At 42.6% G+C, this 26,350-nt stretch overlaps 1 protein-coding gene across 4 annotated transcripts in view; it reads left to right on the top strand.

Moving 5' to 3' along the window:
- The window catches only part of tns1a (tensin 1a), a 243,707-nt gene that overhangs the window by 86,312 nt on the left and 131,045 nt on the right, over window positions 1–26,350 (top strand). For all 4 annotated transcript variants that reach the window (XM_061889475.1, XM_061889474.1, XM_061889472.1 and 1 more), the window contains one exon: window positions 26,018–26,132. In XM_061889475.1, coding sequence (XP_061745459.1) covers window positions 26,018–26,132 — 115 coding nt within the window. The remainder of the gene's footprint in view (window positions 1–26,017; window positions 26,133–26,350) is intronic.

The following is a 26,350-nucleotide window of genomic DNA, read 5'->3' as shown; positions in this document are numbered from 1 at the left end:
TTTCTGTCTCCTATGTCCCCCCCTCCCTTGTGGAGGGGGTTCGGTCCGGTGACCATGGATGAAGTACTGACTGTCCAGAGTCGAGACCCAGGATGGACCGCTCGTCGGGACCCAGGATGGACCGCTCGCCTGTATCGGTTGGGGACATCTCTACGCTGCTGATCCGCTTGAGATGGTTTCCTGTGGACGGGACTCTCACTGCTGTCTTGGAGCCACTATGGATTGAACTTTCACAGTATCATGTTAGACCCGCTTTCGGTCCCCTAGAGGGGGGGGGGTTGCCCACATCTGAGGTCCTCTCCAAGGTTTCTCATAGTCAGCATTGTCACTGGCGTCCCACTGAATGTGAATTCTCCCTGCCCACTGGGTGTGAGTTTTCCTTGCCCTTTTGTGGGTTCTTCCGAGGATGTTGTAGTCGTAATGATTTGTGCAGTCCTTTGAGACATTTGTGATTTGGGGCTATATAAATAAACATTGATTGATTGATTGATTGAAGAATGGGAAAGAATTCCACTTTCAGAGCTTCAACAATTAGTTTTCTCAGTTCCCAAACATTTATTGAGTGTTGTTTAAAGAAAAGGTGATGTAACACAGTGGTGAACATGCCCTTTCCCAACTACTTTGGTACGTGTTGCAGCCATGAAATTCCAAGTTAGTCATTATTTGCAATATAAAATAGAGTTTATGAGTTGGAACATCAAATATCTTTGTCTTTGGAGTGCATACAACTGAATATGGGTTGCAAATGTGTCTGGCCCGGTTAGTACTTGGATGGGAGACTGCCTAGGAATACCAGGTGCTTTTGACCTTTGGACTCTAAGTTCCTTTTTTTTTCCACTCCCCGTTTTGTTACCATGACAACCAATCAGTTCACCTGTCTTGTCTCACACCTGTTTTCACTTATCATGTTCATTATTTAAGCCACAGTTACCAGGTAGTCAGTCTGGCAACATCACCTCCTTCACGACCTCGATTATCTGCTTCATGCCTTGCTATTCTGGTCATTTTGTCCACATAAGTTTATGTCATTCATGCCATAGCGCAAGTTTTATGTTTCATGTTTATAGTTTATAGCCTTTGTGCTAGTTTTTTGTTTCATGGCCCAAGTTTTGTACCTGTAGTTCGAGGCCAAACCCTGCGAAACACCATCAAAGCCCTCTCAGGAGCAGCAGAGACAGCCAGTCGGTGGCTGTGGGTGAAGAGGAGAGACACCATCTGGGGATGTAGTAAGACCTACATCACATAATGGTTAAAAGCGTAGGGGGGCTCACCTGGGACGCCAGGTGTTGCCGATGAGCCCTCTGGAGGTGTCGTTGGCCTATCATTGAAACGCCGGTGAAGGAGGGTGCCCACCTGATGACCCCAATGAAGCTGACAACCATTACCCTTCCTCCTCTCTGACCCCCATCTTGCAATCCCACCCAACCAGGTCCAACACCACAACCGCTCTGAGGCAGCGCTGAAGGAGGTAGCCTATTATTTCCACTTAACTCAGGTTATTTTGTATCATGGGATTGTTCTATCTAGTCCTAAAATTGAACTGATTACCATGACAACCAATCAGTTCACCTGTCTTGTCTCACACCTGTTTTCGCTTATCATGTTCATTATTTAAGCCACAGTTACCAGGTAGTCAGTCTGGCAACACCACCTCCTTCACGACCTCGATTATCTGCTTCATGCCTTGCTATGCTGGTCTGGAATGCCCTCCCGGTAACAGTTCGAGATGCTACCTCAGTAGAAGCATTTAAGTCTCACCTTAAAACTCATCTGTATACTCTAGCCTTTAAATAGACCTCCTTTTTAGACCAGTTGATCTGCCGCTTCTTTTCTTTCTCCTATGTCCCCCCCTCCCTTGTGGAGGGGGTCCGGTCCGATGACCATGGATGAAGTACTGGCTGTCCAGAGTCGAGACCCAGGATGGACCGCTCGTCGGGACCCAGGATGGACCGCTCGCCTGTATCGGTTGGGGACATCTCTACGCTGCTGATCCGCTTGAGATGGTTTCCTGTGGACGGGACTCTCGCTGCTGTCTTGGATCCGCTTGAACTGAACTCTCGCGGCTGTGTTGGAGCCACTATGGATTGAACTTTCACAGTATCATGTTAGACCCGCTCGACATCCATTGCTTTCGGTCCCCTAGAGAGGGGGGGTTGCCCACATCTGAGGTCCTCTCCAAGGTTTCTCATAGTCAGCATTGTCACTGGCGTCCCACTGGATGTGAATTCTCCCTGCCCACTGGGTGTGAGTTTTCCTTGCCCTTTTGTGGGTTCTTCCGAGGATGTTGTAGTCGTAATGATTTGTGCAGTCCTTTGAGACATTTGTGATTTGGGGCTATATAAATAAACATTGATTGATTGATTGATTTTGTCCATGTAAGTTTATGTCATTCATGCCATAGTGCAAGTTTTATGTTTCATGTTTATAGTTTGTAGCCTTTGTGCTAGTCTTTTGTTTCATAGCCCAAGTTTTCTACCTCCATTGTGAGCGCTTTTTGTTTGTTCCTGTTTTTAGTTTATGAGTAAATAAATTAAATATGTACCTACCTTCACGCCGTTTCCACTCCATTCACTTCACCTCGGGAAAACAACCCTAGACCAAGTCCAACTCTGTGCACGAAGGTACACCATCAATGCAGGATTGATGGCTTGTTGGTATGGAAAATCAAGTGCAAAGGCCGGGGAGCTGACCAGTATTAGCCTTGCTGCTAATTTCACATGTTTGACAAGCCACCTGCGTGCAGAGAGGGCCCCCTCGAGGATTTATTTCAACGTCGCTCATTTGATTGCGAGGGCAATTATGCTTTGAAAGAAACCCATGAGCTTTAAATGGAAGGAAATGCCATGCTAATGTTAGCTGGACATCACGCAATATGGTATGCACAGGGTTTTTTTTTTTTGCCCTCCTTCTCATTGGCCCAGTCGTCGTCTCACAAAGACAACCTTTGTTCCCGGCAGAATGTCAATCTCGGGGCAAATTGAAAGCAGGTGTGACTGCTTTTTTTTCTTAATCCTGGGCGTGCAGGACTTTGCTCGCTCACGGGCATGTTTGTTTCTGTGGACTACGTTTTTTTTTTGTTATCCCTGTCCTCACAGTGTCCATCCATACTAGGGTTGTACGGTACACCGGTATTAGGATAATACCGCAATACTAATGAATCATATTCGGTACTATACCGCCTCTAAAAAGTACCCCCAGCTCCCCCACTCATGACATTGCTGGTTTACGAGCAGAGGAGCATGTTCGGCAGCGCACAATCGCGGAGTACTTGCATAGCATGTAATGGTACTTCTTTGGTCGAAATTGACGCGATCCGCCTCCTGGATCGGACATAGTTTTGTTCTTGAGTCCTTTTTGTGTGTCTTTTGGTTATTTTTGGACTCTTCCGATCCCTTTTTGTCAGCACTTCCTTGTGTGTATTTATCACCATGGCGACTTAATATGCTCCACCTGCACTGACTTTCTGACGCACACCTGTTTTTGATTATTATTTTAGTATTTAAGCCTGCGTGCTACCTGTGTTCGTCCTGGATGTTTTGTTTGCTCCATGCAACAGTTGCGTTGGTTATTCGACTTTGTATTTACTCTGCTAAGTCTCGCCTTCTGCACGTCGTTCCCTATTTGACATTCTGAACTCGACTCTTGCTAATATTAGCATTTAGCTTCCCGTGCGTAGGCACGACGTTTCTTTACCTTTTGTCAAGTGTTATTTTATCATTTTTGTATATTAAAACAAGCTCCTACCTGCAATCCCGTCTGGTCCAAGTCCTGTAGCATCCTGGGGTGACAACTCACGCATTCAAAATGCGTCCGAAACGCAACAGAAACGTTGCATTGATTATGTGTGAACGACTCATACTGTCGTCGTGCGGGTTCCATGGACCACCCAGGAAGGACATGATTGAGCAGGTTTGACTCTCGTTTATTTTTTACAATAAAGCAAGTCTTTTGCGCCGTCGCCGCTCCTGCTGCTCGCTCTCCGTGTCTCGCTCCCCCACTCTCGCTCTCCAGTCCAAGCTTTAGTCGGCCGCGTCTCCGTCTCTCAAGTCTTGCTTCCTGGTGCTTCTGCAGACTCTCCACCTCCTTCACCCCCGTTCTCTCCTCCTTCTCCCCTGAACTCGATTGTGGCGTCGTTCCCGGCACGCCCCGCCTCGCCGCCCACTCGACTTCTCCGCCTCCTCGCCGCCATCTTGGGCCGGGGCTCCAGCGTGCCCTGCCGCTCTGTCGGCCCGTCGGCTCCGCCTCTCATCATTGTTTTACAGATCTTTCGGATGCGCCGTTTTGTGGGCGGTCTTATTTACGAGTTTCATCTTCGGCAGCGTCTTCTTCCCGTCATCTTTGTTGTAGCAGTGTAGCGTGCAAGGATGGGAGTGGAAGAAGTGTCAAAAGATGTATTAAATGTGTTAATGACATTCAGACTTTACTTCAATCAATAACTAAGCAGCATCTCCTCGTCCAGAAACAACAACAAGTCCGGAAATGTGTCCGTTGAAAAAACGTCCGACCGGAACTCTAATAACTAAAGTTCCTCGGGTGAATAATCTAAACTCACTACACCGGTATGTTTTAGCGCTTTCATGGTGAGTTTGACAGATATAAGTAAGAACTTTACACTACTTTATAGTAGAAATGGCAACGGTTGAGGATGAATGTCACATAACAAGAAGATGGGAGATGGATAGTCAAAGAGCCGAGGATGGATGGCGAGGAAAGTAGGTGTTTCTCTGAGCCTCATAGACACCTGGACCAATAAATTGAGCCTTGATGCTCCTCTCCCCTAGGTGCACAGCCGGAAATGTGTCCCGTAAAAAAAAACGTCCGACCAGAACACTAATAACTAAAGTTCCTTGGGTGAATAATGTAAACTCATTATACCGGTATGTTTTTAGCGCTTTCATGGCGAGTTTATTGACAGATATAAGTAAGAACTTTAAACGACTTTATAGTAGAAATGGCAACAGTTGAGGATGAATGTCCCATAACAAGAAGATGGAGAAGAGGAAGCATGTCCACTTTGTCATTGGTACGCACAATTTTTCAGGATTTATGCAGATCCCAAATGCAGATCAGCAGGTACCAAAAGGAAAGAAATTAGCTTTTTTCATAATATTGCGGGGAAAAAAAATGCCTGATAATGTCTTACCTCATACACACACTATAATAATACTCCTATGTTTAATGCTCCGAAAATCCATCAAGCGGAGAACGGATGCATTTTGGTTTAAACCAGGGGCGTCACTAGACCTAATACTGTACTGGGGCACACCTGGGGCACAAATACTTCATGTGAGCGTGCAAAGCGCGCAAGCAAAAATATTTTTAGCACTTATTTATCATAAAAAATACATAAATAGTGCTTTAAACCATGAAATCATATCAGATTATGTTGTATGGATCTTTGATTAACCACCTGAAATTAACTCATGCATTGTGCACTTTTTTACTCCAGACTTCTAAACTGCTACTAGTAAAAGCAAAAAGGAAGAGCAATGAATCTTTTTGAACTATTTATTGCAGTAATCATCTGCAAATTTAACATCTACAAAAGAAAAACAAAAAATAAAGCACCCCTACATCTCTGGGTTCTTTCATATTATTTAATTTCCATATATGGCAATGTTGCTAATCCTATTTCAGATACACAAAACTATAAAATATACACAAAACAATAAAGCCACAGTAGTAGAATAAATGAACAACTGTTGTGTGTCCGTTCAGGGAATCATTTTCTGAGAAGTAAACTGTAACGTCTCCTTTTCATTTTTGCAAAGTGGTCAATCACTCTGGACAGACATGGAAATATTACATTAACTGTTATACAGTTGACCAGTGGTTCCCAACTGCTGGCTCGTGACATAAAAGTGGATTGTGTGTCATTTTCAGTGAGTCGCAGTCAGATGTTTGCATGAAAAAAATAAGTTTAGGGAGAAAAAAATCAAATTGTTGCAACAAAACCAGATCATTTTAGCCTTTTTTCTAGTGACTATTAGTGAGTATTTTAGCAAAAGGCAAACCGACTAACAAGTTGGAGGAGGACTCAGGACAGACATGGAAATATATTTCTAAAAAATCTAAATGGGGCAACAAAACCCGATATTTTTAGCCATCTTTCTGAAAACAAATACAGAAATGTTACTATTTTTTCTGGAAACAAAACCAGATGCTTTAGCTGTAGCCATTTTTCTGGTGACAAAACAAGATTATTTTAGTCAAAGTCGCACGGATTAACAAGACAAGTCTACTGTGCTATTTTTCTGTGAAGTAAACTTGAACGATTTAAAAATTTGGCTCACGACTTGATATGGAAAAATGTTTTTCTTCCTGAAGATAAACCATTTGAGAAGCACTCAACTCACACATGCTTACTTCAAATCATCATTGATGCAGAAGCAGCAGACAATAACCAACATTATGTTTCATGTTCATTGGAAATTCCCCCGACAGCTCGTACAGCAAATGAATATGTTTGTCTTGATACAAGGAATAATGTTAGCTAACTTAGCATCAACTTAAGACAGTGATGTTGCCGAGCTAGCTAGGACTTCACTTACATTTCTCATTCCTTGCTGTTTCTTCCCTGCTGCGGGCGAATAACTTTCTTAAATCCATCTAGGAGTTACAGTTTGAGTCAAATCAAAATCAAAATAATGTAATTAACAAATTGTTGTTGGCTAACGTTACCTACCTCACGCAGTGATTCGCATCCTCTCTCTCTCTCAACGGAAGTCTCGATCCACACGTGAATAAATTACCATATTAATTAGCCATGTGCTCATTGGTGGATTGAATACAGTAGCAATCAATTACCATATTAAGTAGTATGTGCGCTGTTGTCTATGTTATGTAGACTTAAAACTCTGAAGCGTTTTTTTTTTTATTGGTGAATTTTTTACTGGGGCACTGGAGATCAACAGTGGGGCACGTGCCCCAGTGAAATATGTCTGGCGACGCCCCTGGTTTAAACACTAACAATAAACGTTAAGTTATAACACTGAAATGCCCTCGGGAACAGGTGCTTTAAGACATGGCTAGCTAGCTAGCTGCTAAAGTCCATCCGCCGTCTGCAGTATTGTAGCTACTTCTAAATCACTAATCTTCGCCTCCATGGCGACAAATAAAGGACGTTTCTTACAAGTATCATCCCTACAAGACGAGGAATACCTAAACATGCTTCACTACATATCGTCAAAATGTAAACAAACGCCATTGGTGGATGTACAGCTAAAATCCACTGTAATGATACCAAGTACAGGAGCGTATATAGTCGATACTACTATGACCACATCGTTGTTTTTTAGCATCACATATTCTTTCGTTTTTTTAACATTTATAAACTTAGGAAATATGTCCCTGGACACAGGAGGACTTTGAATATGACCAATGTATGATCCTGTAACTACTTGGTATCGGATTGAAACCCAAATTTGTGGTATCATCCAAAACTAATGTAAAGCATCCAAACAACAAACGTATAAGTGATTATTACATTTTAAGAGAAGTGTAGATAGAACATGTTCAATGCGAAATTAAGCAGATATTAACAGTAAGTGAACAAGTAAATTAATAATTATTTTCTGCCACTTGTCCGTAATAATTTTGACAAAATAATAGAATGCAAAATAGGGTGAGAAGCTCTGCCATCCGGGAGGAACTCAAAGTAAAGCCGCTGCTACTTCACATCGAGAGGAGCCAGATGAGGTGGTTCGGGCATCTGGTCAGGATGCCACCCGAACGCCTCCCTAGGGAGGTGTTTAGGGCACGTCCAACCGGTAGGAGGCCACGGGGAAGACCCAGAACGCCTCGGGATCCCCCGGGAAGAGCTAGACAAAGTGGCTGGGGAGAGGGAAGTCTGGGTTTCCCTGCTTAGGCTGTTGCCCCCGCGACCCGACCTCGGGTAAGCGGAAGAAGATGGATGACACAATATGTCAGCAGACTAATTAGGAGCCTTTGTGTGTTTACTTAGTACTAAAAGACAAGTTGTCTTGTATGTCCACTGTTTTATTTAAGGACAAACTTGCAATAAGAAACATATGTTTTTGTTCAAATAAAGCCAATAATGCAATATTTTGTTGTTGTCCCCTTTATTTACAAAAGTACCGAAAAGTATCAAAAATACATCCCGGCACCGGTACTAAAATCTTGGTATCAGGACAACACAAGTCCATACCACACATTAAAGATGTGAAACTGCATTCAAATAACACCACATTCCCCAAGTCAGCACCGGACTGTTTCCAATTTCCAAGCGTAATCTTCAGTGTTTCGTCATTGTTCCTGGGAGACTTTAAATCTGATTCATGGACTGCAGGGACATTACATCAGTGTCTTTACAACAACACCAGCCAAAGCTCTGCTGCAAATAGAACCATATGTGGCCAAGTTCAAGGGTTTTCGGACTGTGTGATTTGGGTGTGTTTTTTTTTCCATGTATGCAAACAATGTAAGATCTCATTTCTTACCCAGCGAACACTGCACAACATGGGTCTTTGTGACGATAACACGATATCGTCACAGTGCTGAGGTCTGTGCTCAACTCCAATGTCGTGGTGGGATTTCATTCACCTATTCCAGACTAAAAGGCACACTTAAAATCCTTATTTTCCACCTCAAAACTGCACAGTGCGCCTAATGTACGGAATAATTCTGGTTTTGTTCACCAACCTTGAAACAATTGTATTTGGATCATGGTGTAATGATAAGTGTGACCGGTAGATGGCAGTCAAACATAAGAGTCAAGCGGTTAGAGGCAATATCACTCAAGTAAACCATTAAAAATATAGAACATTACACACGGTGCTCAAAAATCCATTTAAAATGTTTTAGTACGACTTAGGCAAGCTATGAAGCCGCACCGATTGATGGATTGTTGGCGCATTAAACATAAGAGTATTATTATGGTGTGTGTATAAGGTAAGACATATTATCTGGCGTTTTGTTTCACAAAATTATGCAAAAAACAACTTTTCTTACCTTCTGGTACCTGCTGATCTGCATTTGGGATCTGCATAAATCCTGAAAAATTGCACGCGTCCGCCTTTGTAGTCCGTGTGGACGACAAAGAATAGACTTCCTTTTCTCCGTCTTCTTGATATGGGACATTCAACCTCAACTGTTGCCATTTCTACTATAAAGTAGTGTAAAGTTCTTATATCTGTCGATAAACTCGCCATGAAAGCGCTAAAACATAGCGGCGTAGTGAGTTTACATTATTCACCGAAGGAACTTTAGTTATTAGAGTTCCGGTCGGACGTTTTTTTTTACGGGACACATTTCCGGTTGCGCACCTAGGGGAGAGGAGCATCAAAGCTCAATTTATTGGTCCGGCTGTCTGTAAGGCTCAGATAAACACTTACTTTCCTTGCATTCTATCCTCGGCTCTTTGACTATCCATTTCCTATCTTCTTGTTATGGGACATTCATCATCAACTGTTGCCGTTTCTACTATAAAGTAGTGTAAATTTCTTACTTATATCCATCAATAAACTCGCCATGAAAGCGCTAAAACGTACCGGTGTAGTGAGTTTACATTATTTACCCAAGGAACTTTAGTTATTAGAGTTTCGGTCGGACGTTTTTTCACGGGACACATTTCCTGTCATGATCCGTGGTCCGAATCATGTTTTTGTGTTTTCTGTTAGTTTTGGTCTCTAAGTTCCTGTTTGTGACACATCTGAGTTTGGTTTGGTTGCCATGGCTGCTTATTGACGCTCACCTGTGTCTAATCAGAGGCACTATTTAAGCCTGCTTTTGCCAGTCAGTCGAATGTTCGCTTCATGCCTGGTCCACGTAAGTCTTGTTTGTTGATACCACAGCTAGTTAGTTTCCTTGTTCATGATTCCAGTGCCAAGTTGTGGTTCTTTAGCTTCTCGTGCGAACGGCACGCTTTCCTTTTGCTTGTTTCATGCGATCCCATAGTTCATGCTGCTCGTTTTAATGCCACAGTAAGTCTTGTTTGTTCCATGCCATAGTCCATGTTAAGTGTTTAGCTTCTATGTTTCCTGCATTAAGTTTTTTTGTTCGATAGCTTCTCGTGTTAACGGCACGCTTTCCTTTTGCTTGTTTCATGCGATGCCATAGTTCATGCTGCTCGTTTTCATGCCACAGTAAGTCTTGTTTGTTCCATGCCATAGTGCATGTTAAGTGTTTAGCTTCTATGTTTTTCTGCGTTAAATTATTTTGTTCGTTTGCTTCTCATTTGAACGGAACGCTTTTCTTGAGTAAATAAATATGTTCCTACCTGCAAGTTTTGTCCGTAATAGTCAGATTGCATCCCGGGAGAACAAACCCCCCCTCCGTTATGACATTTCCGGCCTTTGATTCCCAAAGCCCAAAAAAGTCCGCAGGCTATAGAACGTTTTCATTTCGGGCTCCAGTACTCTGGAATGCCCTCCCGGTAACAGTTCGAGATGCCACCTCAGTAGAAGCATTTAAGTCTCACCTTAAAACTCATTTGTATACTCTAGCCTTCAAATAGACTCCCTTTTTAGACCAGTTGATCTGCCGTTTCTTTTTTTTTCTCCTATGTCCCTCTCTCCCTTGTGGAGGGGGTCCTGTCCGATCCGATGGCTATGGATGAGGTACTGGCTGTCCAGAGTCGGGATTCAGGATGGACCGCTCGTCCAGAGTCGGGACCCAGGATGGACCGCTCGTCCAGAGTCGGGACCCAGGATGGACCGCTTGCCTGTGTATCGGCTTGGGACATCCCTGCGCTGCTGATCCGCCTCCGCTTGGGATGGTTTCCTGCTGGTTCCGCTGTGGATTGGACTCTCGCTGCTGTGTTGGATCCGCTTTGGACTGGACTCTCGCGGCTGTATTGGATCCATTATGGATGAACTTTCACAGTATCATGTTAGACCCGCTCGACATCCATTGCTTTCGTCCTCTCCAAGGTTCTCATAGTCATCATTGTCACTGGGTGTGAGTTTTCCTTGCCCCTATGTGGGCCTACCGAGGATGTCGTAGTGGTTTGTGTTGTGGTTTGTGCAGCCCTTTGAGACACTAGTGATTTAGGGCTATATAAGTAAACATTGATTGATTTATCGATTAATTGATTGATTGAAGTAAAGTCTGAATGTCATTTAAACAGTTAGCTCCATCTTTTGACATTTCTTCTACTCCCGTCCTTGCACGCTACACCGCTACATCAAAGAAAGACAGAAGAGACTCTGCCAAAGGTGAAAACACGTAAATAAGACCGCCCACAAAATGACGCATCAGAAAGTGACTTGACGATGAGCTGTAAAACATATAGTATGAGATATTTTGACTAAAGAACCACATGACACGTAATGTAGACCACAAGGGAGTTTTTTTAATTTAGAAAAATAATATTACTAATACGACTCCCTTTAATGCGCCGTATAATCCGGGGCGCCTTTTACATGAAAAAAGATCGAAAATAGATTATTTAATCGGCAGTGCGCCCTATGGTCCGTAAAATACAGTATGCTTTGTTGCCATTCATACATGACAGCACTTATTTGTGTTCATGGGCTGCCAAAGGACATAGCGGTGCCTTTGGATGCTGTCTCCATCCCGCATTCCTCATGGTCTCTCATCTCGGCTGTAAGTGAGGTCGAGGGAGGGTAGTGATGCTTTTCATTAGCTAAGTGCACCTAGGGGAGAGGAGCATCAAGGCTTGATTTATTGGTCCGGCTGTCTATAAGGCTCAGAGAAACACCTACTTTCCTCGCCATCCATCCTCGGCTCTTTGACTATCCATCTCCCTCTTTTTTTTTTTTTTTTTCATCCTTCCCACATTCATTTTCTGTTTCTCGACAGAATTTTCAATTTTCTCTGCCGGGTCTCTAAAGGGAGGGCAAGACTGCATAAAGGATGGATGTTTATATGAAAGTTCACAAAAGTTTGGAAAATGCTGGATTTGAACTCCAGGAGGATAGTTGGAGCTCCGTTGCCATGGCAACCAGGTACAGATTACTGAGTTATTCTGTTTTGTGGGGATACATTTATTGGTACCGATTCTTGTAAAACCCCATCCATCCATTTTCTACCGCTTATTCCATTTCGGGGTCGCGGGGGGCGCTGGCGCCTATCTCGGCTACAATCGGGCGGAAGGCAGGGTACACCCTGGACAAGTCGCCACCTCATCGCAGGGCCAACACAGATAGACAGACAACATTCACACTCACATTCACACACTAGGGCCAATTTACTGTTGCCAATTAAACTATCCCCAGGTGCATGTCTTTGGAAGTGGGAGGAAGCCGGAGTACCCGGAGGGAACCCACGCATTCACGGGGAGAACATGCAAACTCCACACAGAAAGATCCCGAGCCTGGATTTGAACCCAGGACTGCAGGAACTTCGTATTGTGAGGCAGACGCACTAACCCCTCTTCCACCGTGAAGCCCTCATGTAAAACCAAACATTACTATATTTTGGTATTTTTTTGTTGAATGTGACGCCACGTCCGGTTGTAGACTCTGCACCGGCTCAAGCACTTGGCGGAGAAATAAGCTATTCAAGCACTTAGAGCGGATTTGACCGCACTAACTCTGGGTTGTGTCACAATTTTCCATGCCAACAAAATAAGCACTACAAAAGTACATTAAGACTTCCCTTTGAAAATGAGCTAAGTTTGCTTTAGACATGCTATCGATGAGCATTCACGATTGTACATGCTGAATTCAACGCCTCCGCATTTTGTAAGCAAAACTACAATTAAGTAATTTAACAGCTGGTGTGTAATAATTACTGTATAAAGTTAAAGTAAAGTTAAAGTACCGATGATTGTCACACACGCACTAGGTGTGGTGAAATATGCCCTCTGCTTTTGACCCATCGCCCTTGTTCACCCCCTGGGAGGTGAGGGGAGCAGTGGGCAGCAGTGATGGCCGCGCCCGGGAATCATTTTTGGTGATTCAACCCCCAATTCCAACCTTTGATGCCGAGTGCCAAGCAGGGAGGCAATGGGTCACATTTTTATAGTCTTTGGTATGACTATAACCTGCGACCTACCAATCTCAGGGCGGCCACTAGGCCGCTGAGTAGGTCACTTTGTAGGATTCATCCAAAAAAACCTGGCTGTCAGGTTCAAACACTGATGACATCTACTAATCAGACGAAAAGCAAAGAACCATGCAGAGACAGAGTTCAATTTAGCTCATGAGGAGAACGCATGGAGCTGCACACTTAGTCACAGTCTCGCCCTACGCTCTGAGGTTCAGCTCCCGCGTCCCTCTATTTATTCAGGAGTTCCACAGTCAACATCACTGAGTCCGCCTCTAAAAGGAATGGTCACATATATTATGCAAAGCAGGTCCAGGACGCACAAAACGTGACGGAATGTGCTGAGGGCTTTGTGATTTTGCCTTGTCTCCGCTTCGTCTGCGTGCTGTCGTCTTATCTGCGTTGAGGTCCTTGAAGTCCTTGGCTGTTAGCGAGCTAAAACAAAGATAACATCTGCGGCTGAGGCCACCCCTCAGACAAGAAGTTTCATCCTTGCACAGATACAAAAGTCTAACTTGAGCACAATAGCTAATAACTATTGCAACAGACTTCAAGCATACTAAAGTTTGTACATGATTATTCTAACACTGGCAAATTCAACTAAATGGCAAAGACTACTTTCTGGCTCGGATAGCAGACTGCCGTCGACACGCGACTGCAATCTAACGTTTTGGCATTGTAAGTGCATGCAGACTCAACCATTTAATGCTTGCAAATGTAACTCAAAAGTGTAGGAAAACAAGAAATTGTTGCGCTTGCAACGCGAAAGCAAGACGACTTGAAGTATCTTTGACACACAAAAACTTGTGCGCCGTTGATTCATCAAAGAGCAGACTAAAGACTTCTTACATCTAGCTACTCAAAACCCCACCTTTGGGTAAATCTAAATTAAAGGGGCCACACCGAATTATTCACTCTTACAGTCGTGCTCATAAGTTTACAAACCCTGGGAGAATTTAGGATTTATTGGCCATTCTTCATAGAATATGAATGACAACACAAAAACCTTTCCTCCACTCATGCGTAATGGTTGTGTGATGCTATTTATTGGCAAACAACTGTGTTTACTCTTTTTCAGAGGTGGGTAGAGTAGCCAGAAATTGTACTCAAGTAAGAGTACTGTTACTTTAGAGATTTATTACTCAAGTAAAAGTAAGGAGTAGTCATCCAAATATTTACTTGAGTAAAAGTAAAAAGTATGTTGTGAAAAAACTACTCAAGTACTGAGTAACTGATGAGTAACCTGTTCGTTTAATGATTACGGCAACAAATAATGCACAAAAACATAAAATTAGCAATCAGCAAATTCATAGCCAGGAATATCTCTTAAGCAACTAAAACAATAATATATATAGGGGCGGTATAGCTCGGTTGGTAGAGCGGCCGTGCCAGCAACTTGAGGGTTGCAGGTTCGATCCCTGCTTCTGCCATCCTAGTCCCTGCCGTTGTGTCCTTGGGCAAGACACTTTACCCACCTGCTCCCAGTGCCACCCACACTGGTTTAAATGTAAAAATTAGATATTGGGTTTCACTATGTAAAGCGCTTTGAGTCACTAGAGAAAAAGCGCTATATGAATATAATTCACTTCACTTCAATTCACATATTAAATAATAATACATTAAAATAAAAAAATTAAGGCAAATTGAGCCACAATAACTTAACAGCACCATAGGCTCAGTAGTCATTCATCGATTGATTGATTGATTGATTGATTGATTGATTGATTGATTGATTGATTGATTGAAACTTGTATTAGTAGATTGCACAGTACAGTATATGTTCTGTACAATTGACCACTAAATACCCCGATAAGTTTTTCAATGTTAATCAATTACTTAATAAATGACCAAGTCGAGGTAATCTACCTCATATATGCATACACACACATATCATATATATATATATATATATATATATATATATATATATATATATATATATATATATATACACAGTATATAATTTATTGTTATTTATTTAGCCGTTTTTTTTGACATGTTAAAGGTGTTGTAATGAATATACATGCATGTTTAACACATAGATTCCTATCTTTCATGAAGACAAGAATATAAGTTGGTGTTTTACCTGATTCTGATGACTTGCATTGATTGGAATCAGACAGTAATATCCACATTTTCAAAATGGAGGAGAAAACAAGTTCCTCTTTTCTGTCTAATACCACATGAAAGTCGTTGGTTTTTGGCATCTTATTTGTCCAGCTTCCATATTCGTTTTTATACACTTGACAAGAAATACATTGGCGGCAAACTCCGTAGCTTGTTAGCTTGTTTGCGCTGGCTTTCGGAGACTCTTATTTTGTTAGCGCAGGCGCGATGGAGCGGCGCTTTTATTGTGAAGACAGGAACTGTGCGATCAGTCTTTTGGCTTTTGACGGAAAGTACGGTTGAAATAAAAATTGTCTTTTTTCCTTTACACTTTTGATTGATTGATTGAAACTTTTATTATTAGATTGCACAGTACAGTACATATTCTGCACAATTGACCACTAAATGGTAACACCCCAATAAGTTTTTCAACTTTTTTAGGTCGGATTCGACGTGTGACGGTCACGTGACCGCCGGGTTTTGTTTGATTGGTCCAACGTCACCAGTGACTGCATTTGATTGGTGAAACGCAGGCGTGCGTAGTTCCTACTTTGAATGCGTGTCTGAAAAAATCAAAACAAACAAAGCGTGCATTAACAGATCGATAAAAAAAAAAAGTAGCGAGTAACGAGCTGATTGTAGATAAATGGAGCGGAGTAAAAGTAGCGTTTCTTCTTTATAAATATACTCAAGTAAAAGTAAAAGTATGTTGCATAAAAACTACTTTTAGAAGTACAATTCATCCCAAAAGTTACTCAAGTAGATGTAACGGAGTACATGTAGCGCGTTACTACCCACCTCTGCTCTTTTTAAATCAAAATGAAAAAAAGGAAGTACCCAAATGACCCTGAAAAAAAGTTTACATACCCCAGTGAATTTGGTCTGATAACATGCACAAAAGTTGACACAAACAGATTTGAATGGCTAATCAAGGTTCCAATCCTCACCTGTGACCTGTTTGTTTGTAATTAATGAAAAGTCAGTGAGTTTATGGGCTTCTGACAGACCATTGCATCTTTCATCCAGTGCTGCACAGATGTTTCTGGATTCTGAGTCATGGGGAAGGCAAAAGAATTGTCAAAGGATCTGCGAGAAAAGGTAATTGAACCGCATAAAACAGGAAAGGGGTATAAGGGGTTTCAAGATGCACAATAAGGAGGCACTTGAAGAAAAATGGGCTGCATGGTCGAGTGGTCAAAAAGTTACATTTTGGTCTCATCACTCCAAACTACTTTGTTCCAGAAGTTTTGAGGCTTGTTTGGCGTAATGTAATTGGGATACTTTGTAACATTTGCGAAGAAATGGCTTTCTTCAGGCGACTCTGGGTGTGAGTTTTTCCTTGCCCTTATGTAGGCTCTACCGAGGATGTCGTTGTGGTTTGTGCAGCCCTTTGAGACACTTGTGATTTAGGGCTATATAAATAAACATTGATTGATTGATTGACTCGACCATGCAGCTAATTTTTCTTCAAGTGCCTCCTTATTGTGTATTTTGAAACAACCACACCACAATTTTTTCAGAGAGTCCTGTATTTCAGCTGAAGTTATTTGTGGATTTTATTTTTATTTTTTGCATCTTTATCAATTTTCCTGGCAGTGGTGGCTGAAATCTTACCTGGTCTACCTGAATCCCTCATTTTCCACTTCTTAATCAGCGTTTGAACACTGCAGTTTAGCATTATCAATTCCTTGGATATCTTTTTATACCCCTTTCTTGTTTTATGCAGTTCAATTACCTTTTCTCGCAGATCCTTTGACAATTATTTAGCCTTCCCCAAGACTCAGGATCCATAAACCTATGTGCAGGACTGGATGAAAGATGCAATGGTCTGTCAGAAGCCCATAAATTCACTGACCTTTTATACACCCACATTAATTACAAACAAATATGTCACAGGTGATTATTGGAACCTGGATTAGCCATTCAAACGTGTTTGTGTCAACTTTTGTGCATGTTATCAGATCAAATTCACTGGGGTATGTAAACTTTTATAAGGGTCATTTGGGTACTTTCTTTTGTCATTTTGATTTAAAAAGAGTAAACACGGTTGTTTGCCAATAAATAGCTTCACACAACCATCGAGCATGAGTGGAAGAAAGGTTTTTGTGTTTATCATTCATATTCTCTGAAGAATGGCCAATAAATCATAAATTCTCCCAGGGTTTGTAAACTTATGAGCACGACTGTAAGAGTGAATAATTCGGTGTGGCCCCTTTAATTTAGATTTACCCAAATGTGGGGTTTGGAGTAGCTTGATGTAAGAAGTCTTTAGTCTGCTCTTTGATGAATAAACGGCGCACACGTTTTTGTGTGTCAATCAATGTTTATTTGTATAGCCCTAAGTCACAAATGTCTCAAAGGACTGTACAAATCATTACGACTACAACATCCTCGGAAGAACCCACAAAAGGGCAAGGAAAACTCACACCCCGTGGGCAGGGAGAATTCACACCCAGTGGGACGCCAGTGACAATGATGACTATGAGAAACCTTGGAGAGGACCTCAGATGTGGGCAACCCCCCTCCCCTCTAGGGGACCGAAAGCAATGGATGTCGAGCGGGTCTAACATGATACTGTGAAAGTTCAATCCATAGTGGCTCCAACACAGCCGCGAGAGTTCAGTTCAAAGCGGATCCAAGACAGCAGCGAGAGTCCCGTCCACAGGAAACCATCCCAAGCGGAGGCGGATCAGCAGCGTAGAGATGTCCCCAACCGATACACAGGCGAGCGGTCCATCCTGGGTCCCGACGAGCGGTCCATCCTGGGTCTCGACTCTGGACAGCCAGTACTTCATCCATGGTCATCGGATCGGACCCCCTCCACAAGGGAGGGGGGGGACATAGGAGAAAAAAGAAAAGAAGCGGCAGATCAACTGGTCTAAAAAGGAGGTCTATTTAAAGGCTAGCGTATACAGATGAGTTTTAAGGTGAGACTTAAATGCTTCTACTGAGGTAGCATCTCAAACTGTTACCGGGGGGGCATTCCAGAGTACTGGAGCCCGAATGGAAAACGTGTCAAAGATAATTCAAGTCGTCTTGCTTTCGCGTTACAAGTGCAACAATATCTTGTTTTCCTACACTTTGAATTTCATTTGCAAGCATTATATGGTTATTTAATGGTTATTATATGGTGGGACTATCCCTTAGAGATAGGGTGAGAAGCTCTGCTATCCGAGAGGAGCTCTACGTAAAGCCGCTGCTCCTCCACACCGAGAGGAGCCAGATGAGGTGGTTCGGGCATCTGGTCAAGATGCCACCCGAACGCCTCCCTAGGGAGGTGTTTAGGGCACGTCCAGCTGGTAGGAGGCCACAGGGAAGACCCAGGACACGTTGGGAAGACTATGTCTCCCGGCTGGCCTGGGAACGCCTCGGGATCCCCCGGGAAGAGCTGGACGAAGTGGCTGGGGAGAGGGAAGTCTGGGCTTCCCTGCTTAGGCTGCTGCCCCCGCGACCCGACCTCGGATAAGCAGAAGATGATGGATGGATGGATGGATATATGGTTGACTCTACATGCACTTATAATGCCAAGACGTTAGCTTGCAGTCGCGTGTTGACAGCAGTCCGCTATCCGAGCCAGGAAGTAGTGTTTGCCATTAAGTTGAATGTGCCAGTGTTAGAATAATCATGTGTATTTTATCACACAACTTTAGTATGCTTTAAAGTCTGTTGCTATAATTTTTAGCTATTGTGCTCAAGTTAGACTTTTGTATCTGTGCAAGGATGAAATTTCTTGTCTGAGGGGTGGCCTCAGCCGCAGATGTTATCTATATGTTGGGGACGGCGTGGCGCAGTGGAAGAGTGGCCGTGCGCAACCCGAGGGTCACTGGTTCAAATCCCACCTAGAACCAACCTCGTCACGTCCGTTGTGTCCTGAGCAAGACACTGCACCCTTGCTCCTGATGGGTGCTGGTCGGCGCCTTGCATGGCAGCTCCCTCCATCAGTGTGTGAATGTGTGTGTGAATGGGTAAATGTGGAAGTAGTGTCAAAGCGCTTTGAGTACCTTGAAGGTAGAAAAGCGCTATACAAGTACAACCCATTTATTTATTTATCTTTGTTTTAGCTCGCTAACAGCCAAGGACTGCAAAGACCTCAACGCATATAAGACGACAGCACGCAGACGAAGCAGAGACAAGGCGAAAGACAAAACACAAAATTGTATTTTTAAACAATTACGACTTATTAACCCATTCAACAAACACACAAATTAGTAGTGCTGAACATCGGTATCTATTCCCAGGTCCTGTATGGACTTTAAATGTAAAAAAGTACTCATCCCTAATGAGCTATCATTTTTTTAATTGGGACACTTTAAAGCAGGTGAACAGGTTTAGAATACTTCCATGAGTCCTGGCTCGTTGAAGCTGCACAAACACACAACGGATATGACATCGCAGCCGTGACTCGTGAAGAGGCCGCTCCGGGAAAAGAATGATGGGCAAATGACATTTCGGGAGAAGGAACATTACGTCCAGGAGGGATTTTTTTTTTTGCTCAGCTTTACTCTGAAAGGAAAGCCAAAGGTGTTGTTTTCTCGAGATGCTATGCTCTATCCTGGAGGAATATCCCAAACACACACACACATATACACGCACACGTCACAGTATTTTGCTGCTTTGAGGTTTTTTTTCTCCCCTTCCCAATTAATTAGTCATTAGATTAGAGTCCTTATAAGGAAAACAGGAAATGTTTTTGTACCAGCCGCCTTCCACTTCATGGTGAGGAGAAGTAGCATGTTGTTGTCCGATAAGTGAGAGGAATGATGTCACATTTACATGAAAGACATCATTCGGCGGCATAGCTCGGTTGGTAGAGCGGCTGTGCCAGCAACTTGAGGGTTGCAGGTTCGATTCCCGCTTCCGCCATACTAGTCACTGCCGTTGTGTCCTTGAGCAAGACACTTTACCCACCTGCTCCCAGTGCCACCCACACTGGTTTAAAATGTAACTTAGATATTGGGTTTCACTATGTAAAGCGCTTTGAGTCACTAGAGAAAAGCGCTATATAAATATAATTCACTTCACTTCATTCTATAAGTTGTAGCCTATAAAAATGTGTAGAATTAATCTTTTGGCCAAACATGAATTTGGTGACATGCACGCAAACAGGTTCGATTCTTACAAGCCAGTAGTGTTGTGCCGAAATTATTTTTGATACTTTTCGGTACTTTTCTAAATAAAGGGGACCAGAAAAAAGTGCACTGTTAGCTTTATCCATCCATTCATCTTCCTCCGCTTATCCGAGGTTGGGTCACGGGGGCAGCAGCCTAAGTAGGGAAGCCCAAGCCACTTCGTCCAGCTCTTCTTGGGGGATCCCAGGCCATGTGGCCTGGGAACCAATAAAAAAAATTATTGGCTAAGCCAATAAAAAAATTATTGGCTTTATTTTGACCCAAAAATCTTATGATACATTAAATATATGTTTCTTATTGCAAGTTTTTCCTTAAATAAAATAGGGAACATACTAGACCAGGGGTAGGGAACCTGTGGCTCTTTAGATGACTACATCTGGCTCTCAGATAAATCTTAGCTGACATTGCTTAACACGATAAGTAATGAATAATTCCGCTGGTAATCACAGTGTCAAAAATAACGTTCAAAATATAAAACATTCTCACGCATTTTCATCCATCCATCCGGTTTCTACCGCACCTGTTCAAGAAGTCGGATTAATGGTAAGAAGTATTTTATTTATTTTTGGTTGGCCTCAGAATAACAATGTTATTAGAAAGAATAAGATACTTATTACACTCTAAAAATGTTGGTCTTTCTTAAAAATGCACGCATTTAGTTGTATTCAGTGTTAAAAATAAATAAATTATATGGCTCTCACGGAAATACTTTTAAAAATATTTGGCTTGTATGGCTCTCTCAGCCAGAAAGGTTCCCGACCCCTGTACTAGACAACTTGTCTTTTATTAGTAAGTAAACAAACAAAGTGTCATAATCCACTACTTGGATCATGTCATATTCTGTTTTTGTTCCATCTTTGTATCGTGTTCTGTTATTTGACTTCCTTAGTTCCTGGCGGCACTTCCTGTTTTGTTCCGTTGCCATAGTTACGCGTTAGTGTCACCTGCCTTTTGTTTTTGACGCGCACCTGCCTCGTAATGACTCTCCTTATTTAAGCCTGCCTTTTTCGTTTACTCGCTCTCGCATTCTAGGTTCTGTTCCATACAACAGGTGACGACGCTGATTCCCGATTGTGGTAAAAGACTATTTTTGTACTTGTTAGCTTCCACGCTATTCTTTTGTTTATTCCCTAGCTCACATGCTAGCGTCTTTAGTTCCTTCTAGCTCCCATGCTAGTTCTGTTTGTTTTGTCTTTAGTGCCTTGTGCAAGTGTTTCTGTTCCTAATTTTTTTTTTTTGTTAGTGTAAATAAATCTTAATTTCCTACCTTCACGCTGTGTCCATCTGCTTACTTCCTCTTTTAACATGTTCTATCTACACTTCTGTTAAAATGTAATAATCACTTATTCTTCTGTTGTTTGATACTCCATATTAGTTTTGGATGATACCACAAATTTGGTTATCAATCCGATACCAAGTAGTTACAGGATCATACATTGGTCATATTTAAAGTCCTCATGTGTCCAGGGACATTTTTCCTGAGTTTATAAACATAATGTAAATTTTTCATGCTACTAGTATTACGATGTTAGTAGCATCGACTAGATACAGTCCTGTACTTAGTATCATTACAGCGGATGTTAAGTGTAGATCCACCAATTGCATTTGTTTACATTTTAAAACCTTTGAGCTACGGTGTGTAGTGAAACATGTTTTGCTATTCTTCGTCCTGCAGGGATGATTCTTGTAAGAAACTTACTTTATTTGTCGCCATGGAGGCGAGGATTAGTGATTCGGAAGAAGCTACAACACTGCCGACTGCTGCTGGTCTTTAGCCGCTAGCTAGCCATGTCTTAAAGCACCTCTTCCTGAGGGCGTTTCAGTGTTATAACTTCACCTTTATCTTTAGTTTTTAAGCCAAAATGCGTCCATTCTCCCTTTTCTGTCTACACACTGTGTCTGTTTGTAAGTACTCTGTGTCTGTGCGCTGCCAAATACGCTCGTCAACCCCAAATGACATAACGTGACGATGACGGGGGCGGTGGAGAAGGCGCTATAGTACCGAATATTATTCCTTAATATCGGGGTACTATACTAATGCTGGTATACCGTACAACCCTACAAGCCAGTTTATGAAAGGAACTTGCCACAGCCTGGTTTCTGCACTCAATTTGATCAGGAGATGTGTAAATTTAGCAATTTTTATTCAAAGAGGATGAGGATTTAGATCAGGGGTCACCAACCTTTTTGAAACCAAGAGCTACTTCTTGGGTACTGATTAATGTGAAGGGCTACCAGTTTGATACACACTTAAATAAATTGCCGGAAATAGCCAATTTGCTCAATTTACCTTTTATATATATATATATATATATATATATATATGGGTATTTCTGTCTGTCATTCCGTCGTACATTTTTTTTCCTTTTACGGAAGGTTTTTTGTAGAGAATAAATGATGAAAAAACACTTAATTGAACGGTTTAAAAGAGGAGAAAACAGGAAAAACATTTAAATTAAATCTTGAAACATAGTTTATCTTCAATTTCGACTCTTTAAAATTCAAAATTCAACTGAAAAAAGAAGCGAAAAACTAGCTAATTCGAATCTTTTTGAAAAAATTTAAAAAATATTTTACGGAACATTAGTAATTTTTCCTGATTAAATTTAATTTTAGAATTTAGATGACATGTTTTAAAAAGGTTAAAATCCATTTTTGCACTTTGTTAGAATATATAACAAATTGGACCAAGCTATAGGTGAACTGATTGGTAGGCATGGAAACAAAACAATGGAGTAAAAAAACAGGAACTAATGGAGTCTTGAAGTAATCTAACACAACTAAACAAAACATGTGTTATGATTTGCAAGGGAGATGACGGCAGACGGACACCAGGAGGTGGTAATGTCCAAAGATTTATTATGTATATAGTAAACATATATACATACGTATAATAATAATAATTAACAATACTAATAAACTATAGAATGGTGTGTGACAAAATCCAAGAGTGTATGTGTGTTAGAGATGCGCGGTTTGCGGTCTCATCTTCGGGGTCCGCGGATAAACCGCTGGTCGGGCGGGTGACATGACGAAAAAATAGATTTTACTTAGATTCGGGCGGGTGGCGGTTGAATCATCCGGAAATATTTGATATACATGGTTCAGGGGTCGGTATCCTTTGCCATTCAAAGAGCCATTTAAGACCCGTGTCACAAAGCGAAGAAGTCAATAGGAGACGCTAATATTCTCTAGAATGACTACCGGCAGTCACCCAGATAATAAGTATTAGGGCGGGCTATGAAGTCATTGCCTTTGTTGCCCTCTACAGCATGTCCGATCTGCTTGTCAGTCCAGCAACATGTTGTTGTGTAGCTTCTGCAGCAACACGCACACGACTGCAAGGCATACTGGGTGACACAGAGTACACTAATGGTTGTGATATAAACAATTTTAACACTAAGTAATATGCACCACGCTGTGAAGCCACACCAAACAAGATTGACAAACACATTTCGGGAGGACATCCAGTAACACAACATAAACGCAGCACAACAAATACCCAGAATCCTTTGTATCCTGACCATTTTATACACACCGTGCGTCGGTAAGGTGGGCGGGGTTGGGGGCGCGGGGGTGTAAAATATATTCAGCATTTGTCACGGATACAAAGGCTTCTGGGTATTTGTTGTGTTGCGTTTATGTTGTGTTACTGTGAGGATGTTCTCCCGAAATGTGTTTGTCAATCTTGTTTGGTGTGGCTTCACAGCGTGGCGCATACTAGTAAGTGTTAAAGTTGTTTATATCACAACCATCAGTGTACTCTGTGTCCCCCAGTATGCCTTTCAATCTCGTACGTGTGATTGCGGAAGCTGCACACAACATGTTGCCAGACTAACAATCGGTGTGTACATGTTGAAGGTGTCAAAGGCAATGGCTTCCCAGCACGCCCATATCCTTGTCATCAGGATGAACGCCAATTGGATTATCGCAAGAACTTCAGCGGCTCCAATTGTCTCCGTTACTCTGGGAAACAGGTTTAAATAGCTCTGTGAGTGGTAAAGGTGGCCAACCTCCGATGTATTTCAGCGGGCGGGTGCGTTTCTGATAAAATGTTGGTTCGGGTGGATGACGACTTTGGTGACGCGGTTGCGGATGATATAATTGCCTATTGGCGCATCTCTAATGTGTGTGACTATGTGTGCAGATTAGCTGTTAAGTGTCGCCGTACATGTTGAATGAGGAGCGAAGGAACGAGGCAGTCCATGGGGCATGCACAGAGAGGCGTCAGAGTCATGGGGCGAGCGAGGATTCAAGGAACGAGGGAGGCAGTCGAAATTCAGGGCGACGGAAGGAAAACAGGTACACTATGAAAAACTGAGTTCCCGCGCCGAACCTCGGGTCCACCGGTCCCTTTATTCAGCTTATCCTCATCAGTCTCAGGTGTGCAGATTGACTGATGGTCTGCAGGCTCGAAGTTGCGTGGGCGTGCAGCGCTCAGCGCGATCGGGGCCGGGTGGATCCGCAGAGGAGGGAGACGCAGACTGCGCGTGCGCCGCAACAACATGATCACAAAGAAATGACAAACAAGAATGTTTCCCCTTTTTTATTTATTGCGGCAAAGATTATTTAGGTATTTAATATTTGTTTGTTTGCTATGTTATATTATTTATTCATTATTTGTTCAGTGTTCTATTACAGAGAACAAGGATATTGGATAACATTGCAATGGTATGAAAAGGGGTAGGATTAAATAAGCTCTGCTTCTTCCTACTCCTTTTCTGATTTGCTGCAATGAAACGACTGGAAATATGTGATGCCTTACATTGCATGGAATGCATGTTCCAAATAAACTGAACTGAAATGAGCATTTTATTCTTTTGTTCTTTTGACAAGAGCAAGAAAGTTTGATCACATTACGCCTGTACTGGCTCACCTGCACTGGCTTCCTGTGCACTTAAGATGTGACTTTAAGGTTTTACTACTTACGTATAAAATACTACACGGTCTAGCTCCATCCTATCTTGCCGATTGTATTGTACCATATGTCCCGGCAAGAAATCTGCGTTCAAAGGACTCCGGCTTATTAGTGATTCCCAAAGCCCAAAAAAAGTCTGCGGGCTATAGAGCGTTTTCCGTTCGGGCTCCAGTATTCTGGAAGGCCCTCCCGGTAACAGTTCGAGATGCCACCTCAGTAGAAGCATTTAAGTCTCACCTTAAAACTCATTTGTATACTCTAGCCTTTAAATAGACTCCCTTTTTAGACCAGTTGATCTGCCGTTTCTTTTGTTTTTCTCCTATGTCCCCCCCTCCCTTGTGGAGGGGGTCCGGTCCGATCCGGTGGCCATGTACTGCTTGCCTGTGTATCGGCTGGGGACATCTCTGCGCTGCTGATCCGCCTCCGCTTGGGATGGTTTCCTGCTGGCTCCGCTGTGAACGGGACTCTCGCTGCTGTGTTGGATCCGCTTTGGACTGGACTCTCGCGACTGTGTTGGATCCATTATGGATTGAACTTTCACAGTATCATGTTAGACCTGCTCGACATCCATTGCTTTCCTCCTCTCCAAGGTTCTCATAGTCATCATTGTCACCGACGTCCCACTGGGTCATTATTGTCACCGATGTCCCACTGGGTGTGAGTTTTCCTTGCCCTTATGTGGGCCTACCGAGGATGTCGTAGTGGTTTGTGCAGCCCTTTGAGACACTAGTGATTAAGGGCTATATAAGTAAACATTGATTGATTGATTCTATTATTACTCGGGACTCTGCCGCTCCTGTTTCTCCCCAACACTGTATACAAATATACAAAAGCTGAGGCGATCACACGGTGTGATGATGACTTTTTTTTTGTTTTGTTCTCTGTGTCTTTTCAGTCTGACGAGTTGGAGGGAGTCCACACGCACGCCTTCAAGCTGAAGCCATTCAAGAAGGCCAAGAGCTGTGATATATGCAAGCAGGCCATCACAAAGGAGGGTCTTATCTGCAAAGGTGAGTGCCATTCACAGCCGCATGACAGGTCGTCAGTTAGTGTGGGTTTGGTGCTCAAACCCGGATCCCGTTCTACTATCCGGGTTAGGAAATTGTTGTCGCTAGTCAAGTGTTTTAGAGCAGTGTTTTTCAACCACTGATACTGTCTGGTGTGCCGTGGGAGATTATCTATTTTCCCCTATGTGGGTTGAAAATATTTTTTGCAAACCAGTAATTAT

This window comes from Nerophis ophidion, linkage group LG27, assembly GCF_033978795.1.
Source record: "Nerophis ophidion isolate RoL-2023_Sa linkage group LG27, RoL_Noph_v1.0, whole genome shotgun sequence".
NCBI classification, from domain to species: Eukaryota; Metazoa; Chordata; class Actinopteri; order Syngnathiformes; family Syngnathidae; genus Nerophis; species Nerophis ophidion.
The sequence above is the reverse complement of the archived record's forward strand: the minus strand, read 5'-3'. Positions and strand labels throughout refer to the sequence as shown.